The sequence below is a fragment of the Haliotis cracherodii genome, unplaced genomic scaffold (genome assembly GCF_022045235.1).
Source record: "Haliotis cracherodii isolate W230 unplaced genomic scaffold, xgHalCrac1.p SCAF_5, whole genome shotgun sequence".
Lineage (NCBI taxonomy): Eukaryota > Metazoa > Mollusca > Gastropoda > Lepetellida > Haliotidae > Haliotis > Haliotis cracherodii.
The window spans coordinates 53,567,699-53,590,144 of record NW_027266308.1 but is presented as its reverse complement, the minus strand read 5'-3'; the positions used below and the strand labels follow the sequence as shown (position 1 = coordinate 53,590,144).

Genomic DNA, 22,446 nt, shown 5'->3' with positions numbered 1-22,446 from the left:
CAGATGTTTAACACTTTGGTGAAACCCACAATGAGTGAGTGAGTGAGTTGGGTTAACGCTGCTTTTAACAGAATTCCAATTATATCACGCTGTGTCAGCTTGATGTGGGAGGAAAGCCCGAAGTGATGCAGGTCTCAGATGTTTAACACTTTTGTGAAACCCACAATGAGTGAGTGAGTGAGTTGGGTTTAACGCTGCTTTTTACAGTATTCCAGTTATATCACGCCATGTCAGCTTGATGTAGGTCAAAAGCCCGAAGTGATGCAGGTCTCAGATGTTTACCACTTTTGTGAAACCCACAATGAGTGAGTGAGTGAGTTGGGTTTAACACCGCTTTAAACAGTATTCCAGTTATATCACGCCGTGTCAGCTTAATGTGGGCCGAAAGCCCGAAGTGATGCAGGTCTCAGATGTTTACCACTTTACCACTTTACCACAAGGTGCTGACAAACCTAGAAACATTATCGGGGCGAACAAGTTACTGGCGTGTCCAAGTATCACAACTCTGTGAATTGCGATGCCTTAGACGACTGTGCCATCCATGCCCCACAAAGCCAGGTAATCTCAGGTACAAAACCCCAGACCAACAGACATACAGTTGGATTTCTTTAACATGAACATTGTCATAAGTATAGTGGGCATGGTAACATTGCATACTGGATTGACGACCAAAGGCCCATGACATCATCTGACATTGATGATGCTGAGGTGAGCTAAAATTCAACTAAGACACATGTAAATTATCCAACCATTATATGACCAAACTGTAAGAAATCTCAGAACAAGTAATGACAACACTTAATTATGGACAACTACCTCAGTAGGGACAATATGTAATCATTAACTATCTAAGATGGTTAGGTTTGAGATCTATACAAAGGGAATCACAACAGGCTAGGAGTCAATGATGACCAACAACAAAACGCTCATCTAGTTGGTCTGACCTTCATGCAATGGTCTTCACACGTAGCAGGCCTAGCCGGAGCTTTGTGGAAATAACTGGTAAACCTTTCTTTGCTGCTTCAGACTGAACATGTTCATTATATTGTCTTATGTAGGCACTACTTGAGACAATTTTGCACAATACCAAGGGGCTCTTTAGCGATAAAATTGTCATGCTTCATGTAACAGCACATTTTGTGTTCAGATTATTGATTAATGACTGATGTGCGTGTGTGTGTGTGTGTGTGTGTGTGTGTGTGTGTGTGTGTGTGTGTGTGTGTGTTGTGTGTCACAGTCGACCAGTCCTTGTTTTAGCCGCTTAATGCCGAGTGCAAGACAAGTAACAACAAGTACCATCTTTTAACGTCTTTTGGTATGACGCAGCTGAGAATCAAACCAAACCCTGGAACTACCTCTCTGGGCGGATACTCTACCACTAGACCACAGGCGGTCAGAGATAGTCATAAGATACTTGGTGAAAAGTATTTCCAATGATTTCTGACAACACTAGGTACAGGCCCATCATTAAGCAGCTAAGCAGAAATGTCCACTCCTAAGTGAAAGCATACAACACACAGACCGGTGCTTACTGGCATGGAAGAACTTGCTTTTTGCTGTAAATACCCACTAGACTAAGTCACAGTTGCCTGAAATCAAACAATCTCTCCCTACCCCCGAGCCCCTTTCACTGCCTGTCCCACCCTCATACTCACCCTGAGCTCTGTGGAGAGAGGCTGTGAGTAGACCAGTACACATTGGCATGGAAGAACTAGCTATAAATACCCACTAGACTAAGTCACATTTGCCTGAAATCAAACAATCTCTCCCTACCCCCCAGCCCCTTTCACTGCCTGTCCCACTCCCTTTCACTGCCTGCCCCACCCCCCACACTCACCCTGAGCTCTGTGGAGAGAGGCTGTGAGTAGACCAGTACACATTGGCATAGAAGAACTTGCTATAAATACACACTAGACAAAGTCACAGCTGCCTGAAATCAAAAATCTCTCCCTACCCCCCACCCCTTTTCACTGCCAGCCCCACCCCCCACACTCACCCTGAGCTCTGTGAAGAGAGGCTGTCAGTAGGCCAGTAAACATTCGCAAGGAAGAACTTGCTATTTGCTTTAAACATGCATTAGACAAAGTCACAGCTGCCTGAAATCAAACAATCTCTCCCTAACCCCCACCCCCTTCCACCGCCCGCCCCACCCCCAGTCCCCACTCACCCTGAGCTCTGCGGAGAGAGGCTGTCTGTTGACCGATACAGATCTGTCATGGAGTGGCTCAGCAGAGATGTACGAGAGTGACTCAGGAGGGAGTTTGTCGAAAGATTCAGATTTGAGGTAGACTGAAACGGAAGGCCATGACAGTAAATATTGTGTTTACAAATGAATGTCCACAGGTCACGCCAAGATTGCACAAGGTCCGATTTCTCATCAAACAAAGTATCCTTCATGGTGAAAACAAAATACATCCCATCGCATGGTAATAGCATAAACATATTGTTTACCTTATTGACAGAATTAAGTGTTAACAGTGTAAGAAAAGTAACCCAAACATATATCATAACATTATAAATAAATGCAACAGAGAGAAAAAAAGAAGCATCGGCTTGGCATGTTGTTCAAGTACAACAAAGGCAAACCCCAAAGACAAAGAAAACGGATAATTAACAATAGACATGTGAGGGAATGAACATAATGGATAAAACCAACACAGAGTCTATTCAACATGATCAAGACAGCCAAACCTACACAGTAGTCGTGAGACACTCTAGTTTATAAAGGGAGTTTGAGAAACACTGTGATGGCCATTGTTGGCCTGACGTCCCCCCAGTCATGATTAGGATGCCTGGTAATTTCATTATCACAGATCATCGTTCAATATTGACTTGACCTGCACAGCGGTCCACTGCTAATCCTGTCCCTGTTTGCTAGGCTTGGAATGTACCAACACAAAGTGGACATTTAAATTCTGTCCCCACACCTAACATACATAGCACACATCCAACATAGCAGCTCTGGAAACGGTGAACCTTCCAAGCTCTTTCCACACTCTTCCTGATACAATTTTATTCAGGGATACATTGGATTTATAAAGTCGTACAGGTCGTGATGAGTGTCCGAGGTAATTAACCTGGCTGGACCACATCGTGATGTGTGCAGCCCCTCTGCTCAAACCCCATCTGAAATTGTCAACATTAGGATGGTGTGCAAACACGGAGTGGAGCAGACGGACAATGCAGCAGTTTGCAGAGAATACACTAACAGTACTCTGTCAAGATTGGGGCTAAATACAGAATACAGACTACCTACTTTTTCTACCAGTGATACTCAACTCATCAAATGCTGTGAAGTTTTACACAAATGTGGAGAATTTCTTGAATATTTTTGGAAAGTATGGATATAGAAACATCAACAGATTCTGCTGAGAGTGAAATACAACAAAACTTTTGTCTAGGTTTTTGTTTGAAACAAAAGATCCTCAGGCTGTGCTTCACAACACACAAGGTTTTTTTTCTGAAATGCAGAGCCAAAACTTTTTTTAGAATATCCAGACTGTCCATGGAAAAAAATATTTCCTTCTTTTTCTCAAACCTCCGAGGAAATTGTTTCCTCTCAGTATTTCCATGAACAGATTATTTCCTTGAGTCCTACCATAGATCTATCATCTATAGAGTGAGTGAGTGATTGAGTGATTGAGTGGTTGAGTGGTTGAGTGGTTGAGTGAGTGAGTGAGTGAGTGAGTGAGTGAGTGAGTGAGTTTATCTCCACTTTGCACAGTATTTCAGTCATATCATGGCGTGACAGTCGGATGTGAGAGGAAATCCTACAGTGTTGCAGGTCTTTTGTGAAACCACAAGCACAGGTATAGTTCTGACATATTCAGGGTGAATCTGGGATTTCAAACCAACGATCATGGTCTGGGGTACACACCTCCTCACAGTGAGTACAAACACCTTCCAGACGACAGGGACATTCACTGTTACTGACATTCACTGAAGTCATCTCTGACAAGCATGGTGCACTGGGCACACATTCATCCCCAGGTCATTTTAAATGGGCCAGGAGCAGTTGCAGCTTTTTCTATTTTCAATTTATTTTTACCTTGCTGAGTTCTTGTTTCATCTTAGCTGCTTCTTCTGGATGGTTGAAGCGAAACATGTTAGTCCTTCCAAGAACAATCACAGCACCTGCAGGGGGAGATAACTCAGTTTTATGTTTATACATTTGACATTGACGTTCCTCATCTTCCCGGGGCAAGGGAGTTAAGTGACTATAAAAGTCCAGTAATCACCCTTGCCGAACTAGGCTGGAATTTCTAGGGTTGAACCGTGAGCACCTATTTTAAAAACATGAAGAGACTTTGAAAATATCTGTTGACGCTAAGATGGCAGTGCACATGCTTTGCAAATCCTGCAATCTACTGAAAATCTGCACGACAAACCGGATTTCGATTTTGTTATGTGCTTTTGAGTGGACTATGCATAGACTTGTTAGTCCAGCCAAAATATAACTCCATAATACAAGCCTAGTTCAGCAAGGGTGGAAAGTGGACTTTTAAAGTCAGTTAACTCCCTTGCCTTGGGAAGATGGACGTTCCTATGATCAGTTACAGTTGATCATTGACAAGGTGACCTGTATTGATGCAATGATTGATGGTCAGTGTTCATAATTGATTGTGGAGAGAAAAAATAATTATATATTCAATACTGATTGCTTATTGCAAATATTCAATCATTGATGAAAACTATACATTATTTAATATGACCATTTCCCATCATATCCTAATGAGGATACCATTTGAGGATTAAGATTTTAAAATTTCAAGTGATGTTAATTGCTTTTTCTTAACGTGTGCTATCAGGAAAATACAAAACATTTGTAACCATCCAGAATCAGTTAAACTAATATTGAAAAGGATTTGAAACATTGTACACAAACCTACAACAAACTCTGTTCTTGGTATGTCACAACTGATTTCCATGTTGTTTCAACTGAACTCATTTCACAAATTAGATATCAGTCAGATAGTGCCTTATTCCAAAAATGTCTCCGGTCAACATTCTAATTTTATTCCAGAGATGCAGGTCCTACCTTGAGTAAGTTTGACTGGTTCATTGACAGGGTAGCCATTGACCATACACAAGGCATCTTCTAGAGGGTGGAGAAACACGTCATTGTCATAGTATCGAATCTCACAGTGTTCACGCTCAACTTCAGGACCAGACAGAGCTGTGGAAACAAAAGATGTAAATTATTATACAACTGACAAAAATTAACAGGCTCACTGGCAACTATGTCGAAGAAATACACATGCAGGCAGGTAGGCCTCTTTGTGTTCCTTGTAAACATGTTACACAGGCAAGCTGAAGAATTTTTCTTTCAGGCTAATGCCTGCAGTCAAATTTGGACCTTTTCTTACTCTTACTTCTTACTAGTTTAGTAACACCTTTTGTCCGGACTGACCTGGTGAGATACTTTCCAAACAGATTCCTTCACTTCACTTGCTGCATTTCTTGGGCCAACATTTCAATGAGTTCAAGGCAATCTAGTCTCCTCCTCAGATGCAGCCTTGTCAGAGGACAATGACCTCTAACTATGGAATTTATCAGTAGGATTAGCGCAACCATGGAGTCTTGAATGAACAGTTTCATTTTTATCTACATATCTGTGTCAATATTTTGTTTGACACCTTTTATCTACAGTAGAATTGTTGCTTAAGTTGTTATACAAGAGTTATCTGAAGCAGATAAAGGTCACCTGGTACCATCCCTGCATCAATTTGTACACTATTGTTAAGTATGCACTAGAGCCCTTTTATACTCTTCTGGTGTTGACACAAATGCATCACATGTCTGTGATGATATTTAACACACGCTGAACATGCACCACAATATCAGATATTTACTATTCATTGAGTCTTCTGCAGTTAACAATATTCAAACTACTGTAAATCATGAAATTGTGAGAATGAAATTGATATGAAAACGCGAGTGTCCCTTACTGGCATTAATAAAATGATACATTATTATCTGGACATATTGGAGTTGATTGTCACGTCAATTTTTGCGAAAGGACGGAAACAATGATTTTATCTTTTGATTTCATAATTCATATTTGGCTAGGGAAAAGCTTACAATAATTTTGGGAGACATCAATTTCAGGATTTACAGTATATAATGGGTGCCTGCAAATATAAAATCTGAGCCAGGAAAACCAGTGTCTAACAGTAGGATCAATGTTCCATGATGCCAAGGTACAATGGCACACAATCAACTGCCTATGCCAGCGAGCAAGTCTGAATATTTACATTGTGAGGAGGTACACCGAGGGACAAATATTTATGAATAAAACAATTTTTGTTATTATTATGAAAAAAATACTATTGTGTTCCTCATAATAAAGACGGTGACATCCATTATCTCTCTTCATTATATTCATAATACAATGTGCAAAGAAATAAACAAACATAACCCAAAACAGCCAGAAGTCTTTCTTATGTTGATGACACTGGAAATAAACAATGCATTCGAACTCAATAGATGACGTTTCCCAGTATTAATTTTGTCATTTTAGACCAATTTACATTTCACCACTCCAAGTCCTGTCAAGGGAGTCAATATGTTTCCCATTGTACTGCTTGGTTACAAGAGGGTTCGTGATGGGTTTTAACGCTTAACGTAAAACACCCTTCAAACACTATCGTAAACATAAAGGTCATCTTTTTTAATCGTAAATGCTTATCTTAAAATACCAAAAAATAACTGCTTAACATAAATAAAAAATTTACTGCTTATCGTAAAATGATTAAAATGGTCAAAAACAGTCTGTCTTCAAGACCAAAATGCTTCGCCACAGAAAGCAGGCTTAAGATTTTACCAGGTATTAAAAATATCAACTGTCAGGATGAATCAAAAGCAGAACTAAAAGTCCAATGTCCTGCCATGGCTGATTTAGGAATTTTTCACGACGATTTTATTGAAAAAGAAGAAAAATTACTGCTTAATGAAAAAGTAACCTAAATTTTACTGCTTACTGCTTATGGGACCCACCCATCAGGACCCTCTTACAAGCAAACCACACAGTGAGTTTATCAACTGGAGGCCAGAGAGACCCCTCCCTATGCAACATAACAAGGTATGATTATCAAGAGAACGTAGAAGTGTAAGTTTGCACACACCAATATCAGGACGCGGGCCATTGACAGCAGCCCCTGCTTCATCGGCGCCGATAGTAGTCACCCCTTCCTGGAACACAAAACACCATCTGTATAACCACTGGAGGGCCAATTCCTAGGGGGAGTGAGATCATTCTTACACAGCTTTAGTTTTTCAATAATATCAAAACATGTCTGCTAAATGTGGAAGGAAAGTAGTTTGTTTGTTTGTTGTTTAACGCCACAATCAGCAATATTTCAGCTATATGATGGCAGTCTTCTGGACCAGACAATCTAGTGATTGACATCATGCGAATCAATCCACGCAATTGGGATACGAGGACACACATCAACCAAGTCAGCGAGCCTGACCACCCGATCCCGTAGGTCGCCTCTTACGACAAGCATAGTGGCCTTTTGCAGCAAGCATGGATCCCCGGCTGAGTCATACCAAAAGACATTAAAAGTAGGTACTTGTTGTTTCCCTGTCTGGCGCTCAGTATTGAGGGAATAAACAAGGACTGGTTGGACTGTGTGACTGGAGTATCCACATTAAACTGTGGCATGGTATCTCAGTGGAGCAGCACTATAAAACCGACTTGAGTCCAGACTAGTATACACACACACACATTATACATAACCTTGTAGGCAGGGTCAAGGGAGGTAGCTTTGCACAGCTAAATGTGGTAGCTTAACTGCCTACAATATTTGACAAAAGATCTGTACCAAATATATGCAATAATACCTATCACAAGGAGATAACCTAACTACATAACTTAGGCTGAACAGAACATGAGTGGGTGGTTGGGAGCAAGTTCATCCAACATGGCTACCTTGAGGTGGTACAGCATGATGCCAGTGCTGAGAATGTCATCCTCAAACCTAATGAGATGTGGCAGTGTTGAGTCCAGGACCACGCCAAGCCCTTCCTTCCTCAGCGCCAGCGTCTTCTGCTCCTGTTCAATACAAGGTCAGTATTGTAGTCATGGGCTATCTCAGTGACTCTCACAGACACAATATATCCCCATCTATCACCAAGACACCAGTCTCTACCCTACTCAAAGTCCTCCCATTCTTACCACAGAAATCTAGTTGCAGATACTAGACAATGTACAAATTAAGAATTGAAGTAGCAAATGACTATTCTGTTATGTTGCAGATAGCAATATTACGACTCTATCTCATGATGAAAACAATGGAGTGTGAGCCACATAAAGCAGCAGTTGATGGTCTATAATATTAGCATTTAACATATGCTACTCTACAGTGGATAGGGATATTTGTGTCCTTCCATGATACACAACAATTATTCTCATTATATATAAAGTATATATTTAAATAGAATGACATCTGATTATCCCTATCAAAAGTTGAGTAGCATATTGATGGGATATGACACAAAGGATCTTAGCACTTAGATGATCATAACTCCCATACTTTAACATAGCCTTACGACACTCAGGTAATAAGATCGCTTGGGAGAACAGGCCCTGAAATCCTGATGAAGAGCATCTTGGTGATGGGAGTCTGTGATGGGAGTTAGTGATGGGAGTCAGTGATGGGAGTCTGTGATGGGAGTCAGTGGTGGGAGTCAGTGGTGGGAGTCTGTGATGGGAGTCAGTGATGGGAGTCAGTGATGGGAGTCAGAGATGGGAGTTAGTGATGGGAGTCTGTGATGGGAGTCAGTGATGGGAGTCTGTGATGGGAGTCAGTGATGGGAGTCTGTGGTGGGAGTTAGTGATGGGAGTTAGTGATGGGAGTCTGTGATGGGAGTCAGTGATGGGAGTCTGTGGTGGGAGTTAGTGATGGGAGTCAGTGGTGGGAGTCAGTGGTGGGAGTCTGTGATGGGAGTCTGTGATGGGAGTCAGTGATGGGAGTCTGTGATGGGAGTCAGTGGTGGGAGTCAGTGGTGGGAGTCAGTGGTGGGAGTCTGTGATGGGAGTCAGTGGTGGGAGTCTGTGATGGGAGTCAGTGATGGGAGTCTGTGATGGGAGTCAGTGATGGGAGTCTGTGATGGGAGTTAGTGATGGGAGTCTGTGATGGGAGTCAGTGATGGGAGTCTGTGATGGGAGTCTGTGGTGGGAGTCAGTGGTGGGAGTCAGTGGTGGGAGTCAGTGATGGGAGTCTGTGATGGGAGTCAGTGATGGGAGTCTGTGATGGGAGTCTGTGATGGGAGTTAGTGGTGGGAGTCAGAGATGGGAGTCAGTGGTGGGAGTCAGTGATGGGAGTCTGTGGTGGGAGTCTGTGGTGGGAGTCAGAGATGGGAGTTAGTGGTGGGAGTCTGTGGTGGGAGTTAGTGATGGGAGTCTGTGATGGGAGTTAGTGATGGGAGTCTGTGATGGGAGTCAGTGATGGGAGTCTGTGATGGGAGTCTGTGGTGGGAGTCAGTGGTGGGAGTCAGTGGTGGGAGTCAGTGATGGGAGTCTGTGATGGGAGTCAGTGATGGGAGTCTGTGATGGGAGTCAGTGATGGGAGTCAGTGGTGGGAGTTAGAGATGGGAGTTAGTGATGGGAGTCAGTGATGGGAGTTAGTGATGGGAGTCTGTGCTGGGAGTCTGTGATGGGAGTCAGTGATGGGAGTCTGTGATGGGAGTCAGTGATGGGAGTCTGTGATGGGAGTCAGTGGTGGGAGTCAGAGATGGGAGTTAGTGGTGGGAGTCAGTGATGGGAGTCAGAGATGGGAGTTAGTGGTGGGAGTTAGTGATGGGAGTCTGTGATGGGAGTCAGTGGTGGGAGTCAGAGATGGGAGTTAGTGGTGGGAGTCTGTGATGGGAGTTAGTGGTGGGAGTCAGTGATGGGAGTCTGTGATGGGAGTCAGAGATGGGAGTCAGTGGTGGGAGTCAGAGATGGGAGTTAGTGGTGGGAGTCAGTGATGGGAGTTAGTGATGGGAGTCAGAGATGGGAGTCTGTGCTGGGAGTCAGAGATGGGTGTTAGTGGTGGGAGTCAGTGATGGGAGTTAGTGATGGGAGTCAGTGATGGGAGTCTGTGATGGGAGTTAGTGGTGGGAGTTAGTGGTGGGAGTCTGTGATGGGAGTTAGTGGTGGGAGTCAGTGATGGGAGTCTGTGATGGGAGTCAGAGATGGGAGTCAGTGGTGGGAGTCAGAGATGGGAGTTAGTGGTGGGAGTCAGTGATGGGAGTTAGTGATGGGAGTCAGAGATGGGAGTCTGTGCTGGGAGTCAGAGATGGGAGTTAGTGGTGGGAGTCAGTGATGGGAGTTAGTGATGGGAGTCAGTGATGGGAGTCAGTGATGGGAGTCTGTGATGGGAGTCAGTGATTGGAGTCTGTGATGGGAGTCAGTGGTGGGAGTCAGTGGTGGGAGTCAGAGATGGGAGTTAGTGGTGGGAGTCAGTGATGGGAGTCAGAGATGGGAGTCAGTGATGGGAGTCTGTGATGGGAGTTAGTGATGGGAGTTAGTGATGGGAGTCTGTGATGGGAGTCAGTGGTGGGAGTTAGAGATGGGAGTCAGTGATGGGAGTCAGTGATGGGAGTCAGAGATGGGAGTCAGTGATGGGAGTCTGTGATGGGAGTCTGTGATGGGAGTCAGTGATGGGAGTCAGTGGTGGGAGTCAGAGATGGGAGTCTGTGATGGGAGTCAGTGATGGGAGTCTGTGATGGGAGTTAGTGATGGGAGTTAGTGATGGGAGTCAGTGATGGGAGTCAGTGATGGGAGTTAGAGATGGGAGTCAGTGATGGGAGTCAGTGATGGGAGTCAGAGATGGGAGTCAGTGATGGGAGTCTGTGATGGGAGTCAGTGGTGGGAGTTAGAGATGGGAGTTACCTGCAGGATGCTGGCAGCCTCCTTCCACTTCCCGGCCCACTCCTGTGTGAGGATCTTGATCTGGAAACACAAACAAACCAAGTCTGCACTTACACTATGTCTGCACTTACACTATGTCTGCACTTACACCAAGTCTGCACTTACACCAAGTCTGCACTTACACCAAGTCTGCACTTACACCAAGTCTGCTCTTACAGCTGTTATTCATCAAAATTGGATCTCAGGCAATACTTTTGAAAACATAGTGAAGGGCGGGCATTTTTTGTTTTGTTTTTTTTTTTGCTTGTTCAAATAGTATGTTACCAAATAAACAGTTGAGTACCATGAACCTGGGAAAGGGCCTCCCTACATAAACAAGCATACAAACTCCTTTTGCTGTCATGATCATAACACGAGATGCACAGTAAAGCAGTGTGCATGTACAGGGAAGTAACTGTGTGCCATATCGGATTGATTGTTTTTAAGTATTAGGATTTTTATATTTTTTTGAAAATTGAAATAAAAACAAATGTGCGGCAGACTTTAGGATGATGCGTGTAGTGCCAGAGAACCAAGACTATTATTTTTCTGCCTTACAGTACAAAGGATCAGAACATTACTTACCCTAGCCTCATTCTCATGAAGTTTTTCTTGCACTTTTGGAGAAGCTATCCCATTCTGAAAACAGAAAATATTGTTCAACATGCTGTAAAACCTAGCTGCTAACAAAGGGTACAATGTAGTAGCTTGGGTCTACATGGGGCAGTTGGTGTGTGTCACTCTGTTAACATCATCATAGGCATAAACACTTCAAAACATTTTCATGTCATCTTTCTGATACTTACCCAAGTCTTAATAATCTGATTTGAATATGTGAAACTTGTATTTTTAAGTCAAGTGTTTCCTACTACATATAAAAGCTTAGTCTTGACCCTAATTGTTCTGCAACCTTGCTTTCCAGACAACTACTTCTGGGAACAGCTTAGACTAACATCTAGTCTCTGAAATGATCATATCGTACAGAAAAAACAGTTGTTCAGTTATCTTGATAAAAATATAATAAAAGGGAGCCCAGTGACTCTCTTCATTTTCAGATACTGCAGTAATCTAGATTTGCCAAACATTATACACTTGCATGGGCTGTATTTGATATATATTTGAATCAGGGTCTGTAAGACAGACTAGGAACAGCTATGTATTTATTTATTCATCTAGAATTTGGCATTCAGCTCACTGGAAACTTAACCTTAAAATCAAGGTTACACTGAAAATATTTCATAATAAAGTTATTGTATAACCTAATCTTCTACATGTTCCAGTTACATCGATCAACAAGAAGATGAAATTGCGTCTCACCACATCCCCTCCAATAAGTCCTTCTAAACGTGCAATTTCTTCTCGCAGTTCTCGAATCAATTTCACATTTGGATCCTCATTAATTGTTGGACGATTGATGATGTCCTTGGCCCGATTTGCATACCGGAGAGTACTCAGTGTTTCTCCATAATTAACATCTGCAGGTGATATAGCTGTAACAGACAGAACAGGTTTTTAGTCTTGAAAGGACACAGGAGATTTGCATCTTGATTTATGCTGTAGTCAGCAACATTCAAGCAGCCTGTAAATAATCAAGGGCTTACCTGTGGTTATAAGAATTAACGCCTTCATCAGTACTGTTAACATTATGTGCACCTAATCTCCATGTTAATTCCTGAATCCTCACATTGACTGAAGGGTAAGACTTATGATGGGTACAATGGTCGATAGTCCTCGCCACTTGAAATGGAATCACAAAATATCCCATGATGCATATCTAAGTATCACCTACTGCAGGATGGGCATGGTCTAAGTATCACCTACTGCAAGCTGGGCATGGTCTAAGTATCACCTACTGCAGGTTCGGCATGGTCTAAGTATCACCTACTGCAGGATGGGCACGGTCTAAGTATCACCTATTGCATGATGGGCATGGTCTAAGTATCACCTACTTCAGGCTGGGCATGGTCTAAGTATCACCTACTGCAGGTTCGGCATGGTCTAAGTATCACCTACTGCAGGATGGGCACGGTCTAAGTATCACCTACTGCAGGCTGTACATGGTCTAAGTATCACCTCCTTCAGGCTGTACATGGTCTAAGTATCACCTTCAGGCTGTACATGGTCTAAGTATCACCGACTGCAGGCTGTACATAGTCTAAGTATCACCTACTGCAGGATGGGCATGGTCTAAGTATCACCTCCTTCAGGCTGTACATGGCCTAAGTATCCCCTATTGCAGGATGGGCATGGTCTAAGTATCACCTCCTCCAGGCTGTACATGGTGTAAGTATCACCGACTGCAGGCTGGGCATGGTCTAAGTATCAACTACTGCAGGATGGGCATGGTCTAAGTATCACCTCCTTCAGGCTGTACATGGTCTAAGTATCACCTCCTTCAGGCTGTACATGGCCTAAGTATCACATACTGCAGGAAGGGCATGGTCTAAGTATCACCTACTGCAGGATGGGCATGGTCTAAGTATCACCTACTGCAGGATGGGCATGGTCTAAGTATCACTTACTGCAGGCTGTACATGGTCTAAGTATCACCTACCACAGGATGGGCATGGTCTAAGTATCACCTTCAGGCTGTACATGGTCTAAGTATCACCTACTGCAGGCTGTACATGGTCTAAGTATCACCTACTGCAGGATGGGCATGGTCTAAGTATCACCTTCAGGCTGTACATGGTCTAAGTATCACCTACTGCAGGATGGACATGGTCTAAGTATCACCTACTGCAGGCTGTACATGGTCTAAGTATCACCTCCTTCAGGCTGTACATGGTCTAAGTATCACCTTTAGGCTGTACATGGTCTAAGTATCACCGACTGCAGGCTGTACATGGTCTAAGTATCACCTACTGCAGGCTGGGCATGGTCTAAGTATCACTTACTGCAGGAGTGGCATGGTCTAAGTACCATCTAGTGCACGTCCTGTACTTACTGGCTATCATGATGGTCTTGGCGTTGCCTCCCAGGCTGTCCTTCAGCAGCCAGGTGAGAACTGAGTCTCGGTATGGGATGAAAGTCGGCATTTTGCTCTTGCTGGTCTTCTCCGACATCTCAGCTGTTAAACACACAGACAAGTTTGTGAGGGAAATCCCAGCTCTACTCCGATACACTAGTTACACTATTAACACTCCCTAGAAATATACATTCCCCATCAATATTTTCCCTGGAAATATACAGATATTTTAAAATAGTTTTGCTTACTGAGTTGCTATATTTCTTTCAATTCCATATTTTTTAAAGAAAAATATAAATTACAAAAATTCAGCCTTTTAAGTCTTTATTTTCTCATTTTATATAGCAGAAAAAAGACAGTCTGAGTATACGCCTATCTGGCTCACCTAGTACAGAGATGACGTTGCCGAGGGTGACGAGAGACTTGTTGATGCTGGCACCTTCCTTCAGCCTCTGACCTGTAGCACCGGATGCATCCGCCCTCTCACTGCAGACAGAAAACGCCCATGTCATGCAATGTCTGCTATAGCTTCTCATCAGACATATAAAGGGAAGATAACGTGTGTTTTCAACAGAACTTAGAGAGAGTCAATTCTGGAAGACTGGAAGAGTTGTGTCCCCTGATCAGCTGCCACTCCTGATACTTCTACCCAGTCATCATTAACATGAAGAGAAAAATATGTTTCATCTAAACAACTTAACTAAAATGAGATTGCCTATAGTTATCAAAGCCATAACTAACACTTGTAACAGGATTCATGACTTTAACAGATTTTTATATAATCAAGTATATTTTTCTTATTCTATTTATGCAATCAATAAAATTGTTTGCACTCCTCTTACCCAAAGCTATCTGCTTAAAATGTTCAAGACATCTTTCAGTGAGTAGAAATTTCAAGTTTTGGTCTACTAGATACTATCATTATTCAGGTGCATGGAAAGAAATAAAGCGAATTGTCCTCTACATTTACACATACCACTAAAGTGAATTTGAAAGAGACAGTTGTTATCCCTTCAGAACCCCTGGGGCTGGGATAGGTAACCTGGGTACTCGGTTCGTGTGGGTGTGGATTAGGACCCAGACACCCACTGGACTAGGAAGCCATGTGGTTAGTCATGTTTTTTATTGTTTAATGACAGTAAAACTCCATGGTTACTAATGTTCCTTTCTGACTATGGACACATTCCTCCCAACTTTTATATGTTTGAGTAAAGATAAAGCTTCAATCAATTTCAATGTAATTTATGCATCTAAATAGTTTTTGCCAGCACTCCAGTGAAACAGTTCTAAACTGGACATTTGTATCAAACTTTTGAGACAAGACAGGCGGTCGTGGGTAGAGTCGGGTAATAGGGGGCCGGGTATCCATGGGGTAAATTTGGACTCGTCCCAGCCCTACCTTAGGCACTTCTATTTCCTCCCACCACGCTCATCTGTACCTGTAGACCCTTGTGCAGCCCTCATCCATCCCAACCCCTCCCCCTCTGTAAATCCCAACTCCCCACTTACTCACCTGCCAGCCAAGTCCACCAGATGAATCTTACTATGCATTTCCATAGGCATTTCATCCACAAAACGAGCCTGAAAGATATACAAAAAAATACATCAACAAATGCCTGAAAATCTTAAATTCTGATACAAAGTACAATTTCCATTAAAAAAACGGAGACATCTTTCACAAAGTAAAAAGGTCTTCATTTATAATATAATTACTATCCAAGATCCCTTTCCAATATGGTATTTTGCTACTAAGCAAATGTTTAATAATGGAAACCTAACTCATCAAAGTAAAACACTTGTATGTACAAATGAAATATGCAGAGTAATAGAATCTCTTTGAGATGGCACTGCAAATAATGGTAATCTATCCATCAACTTACCTGTGTAAAGACTATAGTAAAGATGGCATGAGATCGACTACTGACGTCATTCATATTGGTTGAAGCAGTGGTTCTGAAAGAACACAAGGTACATCTTGTCAATATCCTACACATTAGAAGTTTGTTTGTTTGTTGAACAACGCCGCACTTGGCAATATTCCATCTATATGACAGCGGTCTGCCAAATAATCATGTCTGGACCAGACAATCCAGTGATTGACATTGTTACTATCGATCTACGCAATTGGGATACGATGACATGCACCAACCACCCGATCCCGTTAGTCGCCTCTTACGACAAGCAAGTAAGAAGTGGCAATGGTGGTCAAATATAAGATTTTATGGGGAAGATCTACCCCTTTGAATCTGAGGTAGAATTGTTCCCTGGCAAACTACGCTTGTCGTAAGAGGCAAGGGACTTTGCTCATAATATCAATCACTGGTTTGCCTTGTCCAGACTCAATTATTTCCAGGCTGTCATCATACAGCTGGAATATAGTGTGGTGTTAAACAAACAAATATATATTTTTTAGGCTAAATACATCATTTATACTTATCCTAACTCATACTAATTGCTTATCTCATCTCATTCCTAAAAGGTAGTGGAAACTCCTGTACTGTGTTCCCGAGAACAGAGAAAAATATCTCACCCGAACACATCCCTAAACCACACAGCCACGCTGGAAGCACATGACCACTCTCTCATGTCACTCACCCTTATGACCGAAACACATATACCGGAAGCGGGGATGGATGGGTGGGCGCCATAGAGTATTAGTTAGGATAAGTAAAAATTATAATACCTTAAACAACACATGTTTTACCTTAGCCTGATTGCTTGAATCTCACCATTTGGTGGTGTGATCCATCGTATGCATGATTCAGATCGGGATCAATTAACACCATGGGAGTGTCTTCATGTAATTTTGCATGTATAACGAAAAAGAAAATAGGGCTGGTGGATTGAGGATCGAATGAAAAAGAAAGAAAGAAAACAGCGTTTTCACTATCCACAGCCATGTTTGTTCATTAAGTAGCGAGCATAAACTATAAGAAATAGTCCCATAAAGCCTTAAGAAGAGCTAGGCACTTGGGCAGCTTTATGTCATCAGAATAAAATGATTAAATGTGAAATAAATACACACAAAAGGCCCTTCTCTGGACAAAATAACTGGGTCTTAAAAGGTATCTCTTAGATAAGCTAACTTAAGTAGATTCTGAGAAAACTTGTCCCTATTGCAGACACTATGCATCAAGTTAAAAAAAACAACATGGATCAAGGGCCATAACTCTGTAAATAATATATTACAGGACCCATTTTTGAACTCAATCTTGACAAATATCTCTCAGATTAGCATGTTAACTTTCATTCATGTAACGTCAATAGTTTCTGAGAAAACTTGTTCCCATTTCACGCTGTATGCAAAAAGTGAAATAACATCTAGGAAGGGCCATAACCATAAAACAATGAATTTACAACACCAATTTTCCAACTCATTTGAGGTCATAACAGTAACATCATCATGTAAACTTTCACTTATCTGACTTAAAATAGTTTTTTGAGAAAATTTGTCCCTTTGTGAAGCAGACGGACAAACAGAAAGACGAACTCCGTTCCTATATACCCCACCCCACTTCATGGGGGATAATAATGGCCTCACATGAAAAGTGTACTTATCTCACCTGTTAATGTTGCCTTTACTCATCAGGCGGTGGATATCACCATACTTCTTCACTATGTGTTTGGACAGGTCTGAAATAGTAGATAAATGAATGTCAGTATGGAAGTTGTTTGTCATCATTCTCAGCAATATTCCAGCTATGTTGACAGCAGCCAGTAAATAATCAAGTCTGGACAAGACAATCCATTATTTGATATTGTGATCACTGATCCAGGCTATATGGGTATGATGATACATCCAAGTCATCGAGCCTGGCCACAAATACATCAAGGCACCTCTTAAAACCAGTACAGGTTGCTGGGGACCTATCTGACCTGAGTTCCCATGGATACACCTCTTACAACCAACATAGGCTGCTGGGGACCTATCTGACCCGGAGTTCGCATGGAGACACCTCATACAACCAGCACAGGTTGCTGGGGACCTATCTGACCTGAGTTCCCATGGAGACACCTCTTTCAACCAGCTTAAGTTGCTGGGGACCTATCTAACCCAGAAGTCCCACAGGGTCGACTCTTACAACCAGCACAGGTTGCTAGGGACCTATCTGACCCAGAATTCCCATGGGGTTGCCTCTTACAACCAGCATAAATTGTTGGGAGCCTATCTAATCTGGATTCCCATAGGGCGGGCCTCTTACAACAAGCATAGGTTGTTTTGGACCTATTTAACTTTGAATTCCCTTGGGGTCGCCTGTTACAACCAGCATAGGTTGTTGGGAACCTATCTAACCTGGAATTTTCATGGGGTGGCCTCTTACAACCAGCTTAAATTGTTGTGGACCTATCTAACCCAGAATTCCCATGGGGTCTCCTGTTACAACCACCACAAGTTGCTGGGGACCTATCCGACCAAGAATTCCCATGGGGTCGCCTCTTACAACCAGCATAGATTGTTGGGGTCCTATCTAATCTGGAATTCCCTTGGGGTCGCCTCTTACAACCAGCATAGGTTGCTAGGGACCTATCTAACCTGGAATTTTCATGGGGTCGCATCTTACAACCAGCACAAGTTGCTGGAGACTTGTGTACTTGTTCGACCCGCACCTTAACTTGGAAGAACATCAAGCAAAAGAGGTCTGATTTGAAAGATTTATTTGTAACTGACACGAGGTACATGGTGATAACGTCACAAGGATCCACGGGGGACCCAGTGAAGGCAGATCTGAAGCATGTGGCCATCATGTCAAGGATCCATGGGGGACCCAGTGAAGGCAGATCTGAAGCATGTGGCCATCATGTCAAGGATCCACGGGGGACCCAGTGAAGGCAGATCTGAAGCATGTGGCCATCATGTCAAGGATCCACGGGGGACCCAGTGAAGTCAGATCTGAAGCATGTGGCCATCATGTCAGGGATCCACAGGGGACCCAGTGAAGGCAGATCTGAAGCATGTGGCCATCATGTCAAGGATCCATGGGGGACCCAGTGAAGGCGGATCTGAAGCTTGCGGCCATCATGTCAAGGATCCATGGGGGACCCAGTGAAGGCGGATCTGAAGCATGCGGCCATCATGTCAAGGATCCATGGGGGACCCAGTGAAGGCGAATCTGAAGCATGCGGCCATCATGTCAAGGGTCCATGGGGGACCCAGTGAAGTCAGATCTGAAGCATGTGGTCATCATGTCAAGGATCCACGGGGGACCCAGTGAAGTCAGATCTGAAGCATGTGGCCATCATGTCAAGGGTCCATGGGGGACCCAGTGAAGTCAGATCTGAAGCATGTGGCCATCATGTCAAGGATCCACGGGGGACCCAGTGAAGGCAGATCTGAAGCATGTGGCCATTATGTCAAGGATCCATGGGGGACCCAGTGAAGGCGGATCTGAAGCTTGCGGCCATCATGTCAAGGATCCATGGGGGACCCAGTGAAGTCAGATCTGAAGCATGCGGCCATCATGTCAAGGATCCATGGGGGACCCAGTGAAGGCGGATCTGAAGCATGCGGCCATCATGTCAAGGGTCCATGGGGGACCCAGTGAAGTCAGATCTGAAGCATGTGGCCATCATGTCAAGGATCCACGGGGGACCCAGTGAAGGCAGATCTGAAGCATGTGGCCATCATGTCAAGGATCCACGGGGGACCCAGTGAAGTCAGATCTGAAGCATGTGGCCATCATGTCAAGGATCCATGGGGGACCCAGTGAAGTCAGATCTGAAGCATGTGGCCATCATGTCAAGAGTCCATGGGGGACCCAGTGAAGTCAGATCTGAAGCATGTGGCCATCATGTCAAGGATCAGTCAGATCTGAAGCATGTGGCCATCATGTCAAGGATCCACGGGGGACCCAGTGAAGGCAGATCTGAAGCATGTGGCCATCATGTCAAGGATCCACGGGGGACCCAGTGAAGTCAGATCTGAAGCATGTGGCCATCATGTCAAGGATCCATGGGAGACCCAGTGAAGTCAGATCTGAAGCATGTGGCCATCATGTCAAGGATCCACGGGGGACCCAGTGAAGTCAGATCTGAAGCATGTGGCCATCATGTCAAGGATCCACGGGAGACCCAGTGAAGTCAGATCTGAAGCATGTGGCCATCATGTCAAGGGTCCATGGGGGACCCAGTGAAGTCAGATCTGAAGCATGTGGCCATCATGTCAAGGATCCACGGGGGACCCAGTGAAGGCGGATCTGAAGCTTGCGGCCATCCTGTCAAGGATCCATGGGGGACCCAGTGAAGGCAGATCTGAAGCATGTGGCCATCATGTCAAGGATCAGTCAGATCTGAAGCATGTGGCCATCATGTCAAAGATCCACGGGGGACCCAGTGAAGGCAGATCTGAAGCATGTGGCCATCATGTCAAGGATCCACGGGGGACCCAGTGAAGGCAGATCTGAAGCATGTGGCCATCATGTCAAGGATCAGTCAGATCTGAAGCATGTGGCCATCATGTTAAGGATCCACGGGGGACCCAGTGAAGGCAGATTTGAAGCATGTGGCCATCATGTCAAGGATCCACGGGGGACCCAGTGAAGTCAGATCTGAAGCATGTGGCCATCATGTCAAGGATCCACGGGGGACCCAGTGAAGTCAGATCTGAAGCATGTGGCCATCATGTCAAGGATCCACAGGAGACCCAGTGAAGTCAGATCTGAAGCATGTGGCCATCATGTCAAGGATCCACGGGGGACCCAGTGAAGTCAGATCTGAAGCATGTGGCCATCATGTCAAGGATCCACCGGGGACCCAGTGAAGTCAGATCTGAAGCATGTGGCCATCATGTCAAGGATCCACAGGAGACCCAGTGAAGTCAGATCTGAAGCATGTGGCCATCATGTCAAGGATCCACGGGGGACCCAGTGAAGTCAGATCTGAAGCATGTGGCCATCATGTCAAGGATCCACGGGAGACCCAGTGAAGTCAGATCTGAAGCATGTGGCCATCATGTCAAGGATCCACGGGGGACCCAGTGAAGTCAGATCTGAAGCATGGGGTCATCATGTCAAGGATCCACGGGGGACCCAGTGAAGTCAGATCTAAATACTGGTCCCCTGTAATAAGAAACCATATCAACACCTTATATCTAACCACTATTTTAGTTTTTTTATTCTATGAAAGCCTGGGATACTGGGGAACTGTTCTGCCCCTCAACTAAGGAAGCTGTGCCTGCACTACTCACCCTGGACATATGGGCCTTCTTTAGGGTGTTCCCGGACACGTAGGCTGTACACTGGCTTATTGGTGGAGTTTGGACGGAGGAGATCGCGCACTTTCTCATTGTAGATTTCCAGGTAACTGCAAGCAAACATGAGCTACTGTGTGAGTGAATGTTGTTTGATGAGTGATGAGAGTTGGTTTACCCATGTTAACACCACTTACAACAATATCGCAGTGTGTTAGCTTGCCATGGGAGGGAAGCCCATATTGATGCAGGTCTTAGACATTTACCACTTTGGCAAAACCCATAAGCATGGTACAGTGCTGACAAAACATGAAACATAATCAGGACGAACCACGATTCCACCAACCCATGATCACAGGTTTCAAGCAGCCTAAGGGACACAACTCTGCACAGCCAAAATATGGCACCTTAAAAGACTGGACCACCCAGGTCCACAATGTGTGATGCAATACAGTAAACTACGGTTATAACGAACTCAACGGGACCACTAATTTTAGTTCATTATAACCGTAGTTTGTTATTACATATATACAGCATAACTACAGCAAATAGTCGGGACAAAAAAGTAAGTTCGTTATATCCGTCAGTTTATTATAAGCGTGTTCGTTATAAAAGTAGTTTACAGTATTTTTTTTAAGTTTTAACCGACGACGAAGAAGCGCAGGAATGCGTGCAGTGGCTAGGGATACAAATGCAATTAGTTCTGACACTGTTACCAGGCACCTTTTTCGGCCATGAAACATTAGTGAATGAGTGAGTTGGTTATAATGCCTCTTTTGACAGTATTCCAGTTACTGTGTCCGGAAAGGACAAAATGATGCAGGTCTCAGACATTTACCACTTTGGGGAAGCCCATGAGCATGGGTATGGTGCTGACAAACCTAGAAACATAATCAGGGTGAACCAGCATTCGAACCCACAATCACAGGTTTCTGGCGTGACCAAGGGACGCAACTCTGCACAGCAAATAGCGGGCCACCCATGTACCCCATGAACATAACAACAAATAATCATGGACTTGAAAGATGTAAGGTCCATACATAAGCCATTCATGACAGCAGTGATCTTAAGTGAATAGTTCATTACCTGACTTCAGTTCGATAGGAAGTATTTTCATCTGTCATCCTTGAAAACAAACTCTGCAAAACAATTGACATGATTAAATAATTTGTAATGGTTCTTTTTTTATTACTGACACACCAAAACTTAGCTTCAAACGTAACTGTACGCAAAGCATTATATCCTTAATAAGTTCAATTCTTCTTATTGAGTTTATGAAGAGAGTTTTAGGCCAGCATTTTTCAGAGACAGGCAATCATGACACTATATCAAAAATCCCTTGTGGGCAGCAATCCAAACAAACTGCCCATAGTAAGCTGCCATTGTGGCCACGGA

The 22,446-nt window shown here is 43.7% G+C and overlaps 1 protein-coding gene across 1 annotated transcript in view; it reads right to left on the bottom strand.

The window, feature by feature from the left end:
* The window catches only part of LOC139443474 (kinesin-like protein KIF16B), a 57,254-nt gene that overhangs the window by 20,519 nt on the left and 14,289 nt on the right, over positions 1-22,446 (bottom strand). Inside the window, exons 6-20 of the mRNA XM_071224457.1 lie at positions 22,138-22,190; positions 21,049-21,164; positions 17,429-17,498; positions 15,746-15,818; positions 15,379-15,446; positions 14,251-14,351; positions 13,845-13,967; positions 12,215-12,387; positions 11,483-11,536; positions 10,880-10,939; positions 7,934-8,056; positions 7,125-7,191; positions 5,039-5,176; positions 4,049-4,134; positions 2,168-2,289 (exon numbers count right to left, since the gene is read on the bottom strand). Of these exons, the coding sequence (XP_071080558.1) occupies positions 2,168-2,289; positions 4,049-4,134; positions 5,039-5,176; positions 7,125-7,191; positions 7,934-8,056; positions 10,880-10,939; positions 11,483-11,536; positions 12,215-12,387; positions 13,845-13,967; positions 14,251-14,351; positions 15,379-15,446; positions 15,746-15,818; positions 17,429-17,498; positions 21,049-21,164; positions 22,138-22,190 (1,427 nt within the window). The remainder of the gene's footprint in view (positions 1-2,167; positions 2,290-4,048; positions 4,135-5,038; positions 5,177-7,124; positions 7,192-7,933; positions 8,057-10,879; positions 10,940-11,482; positions 11,537-12,214; positions 12,388-13,844; positions 13,968-14,250; positions 14,352-15,378; positions 15,447-15,745; positions 15,819-17,428; positions 17,499-21,048; positions 21,165-22,137; positions 22,191-22,446) is intronic.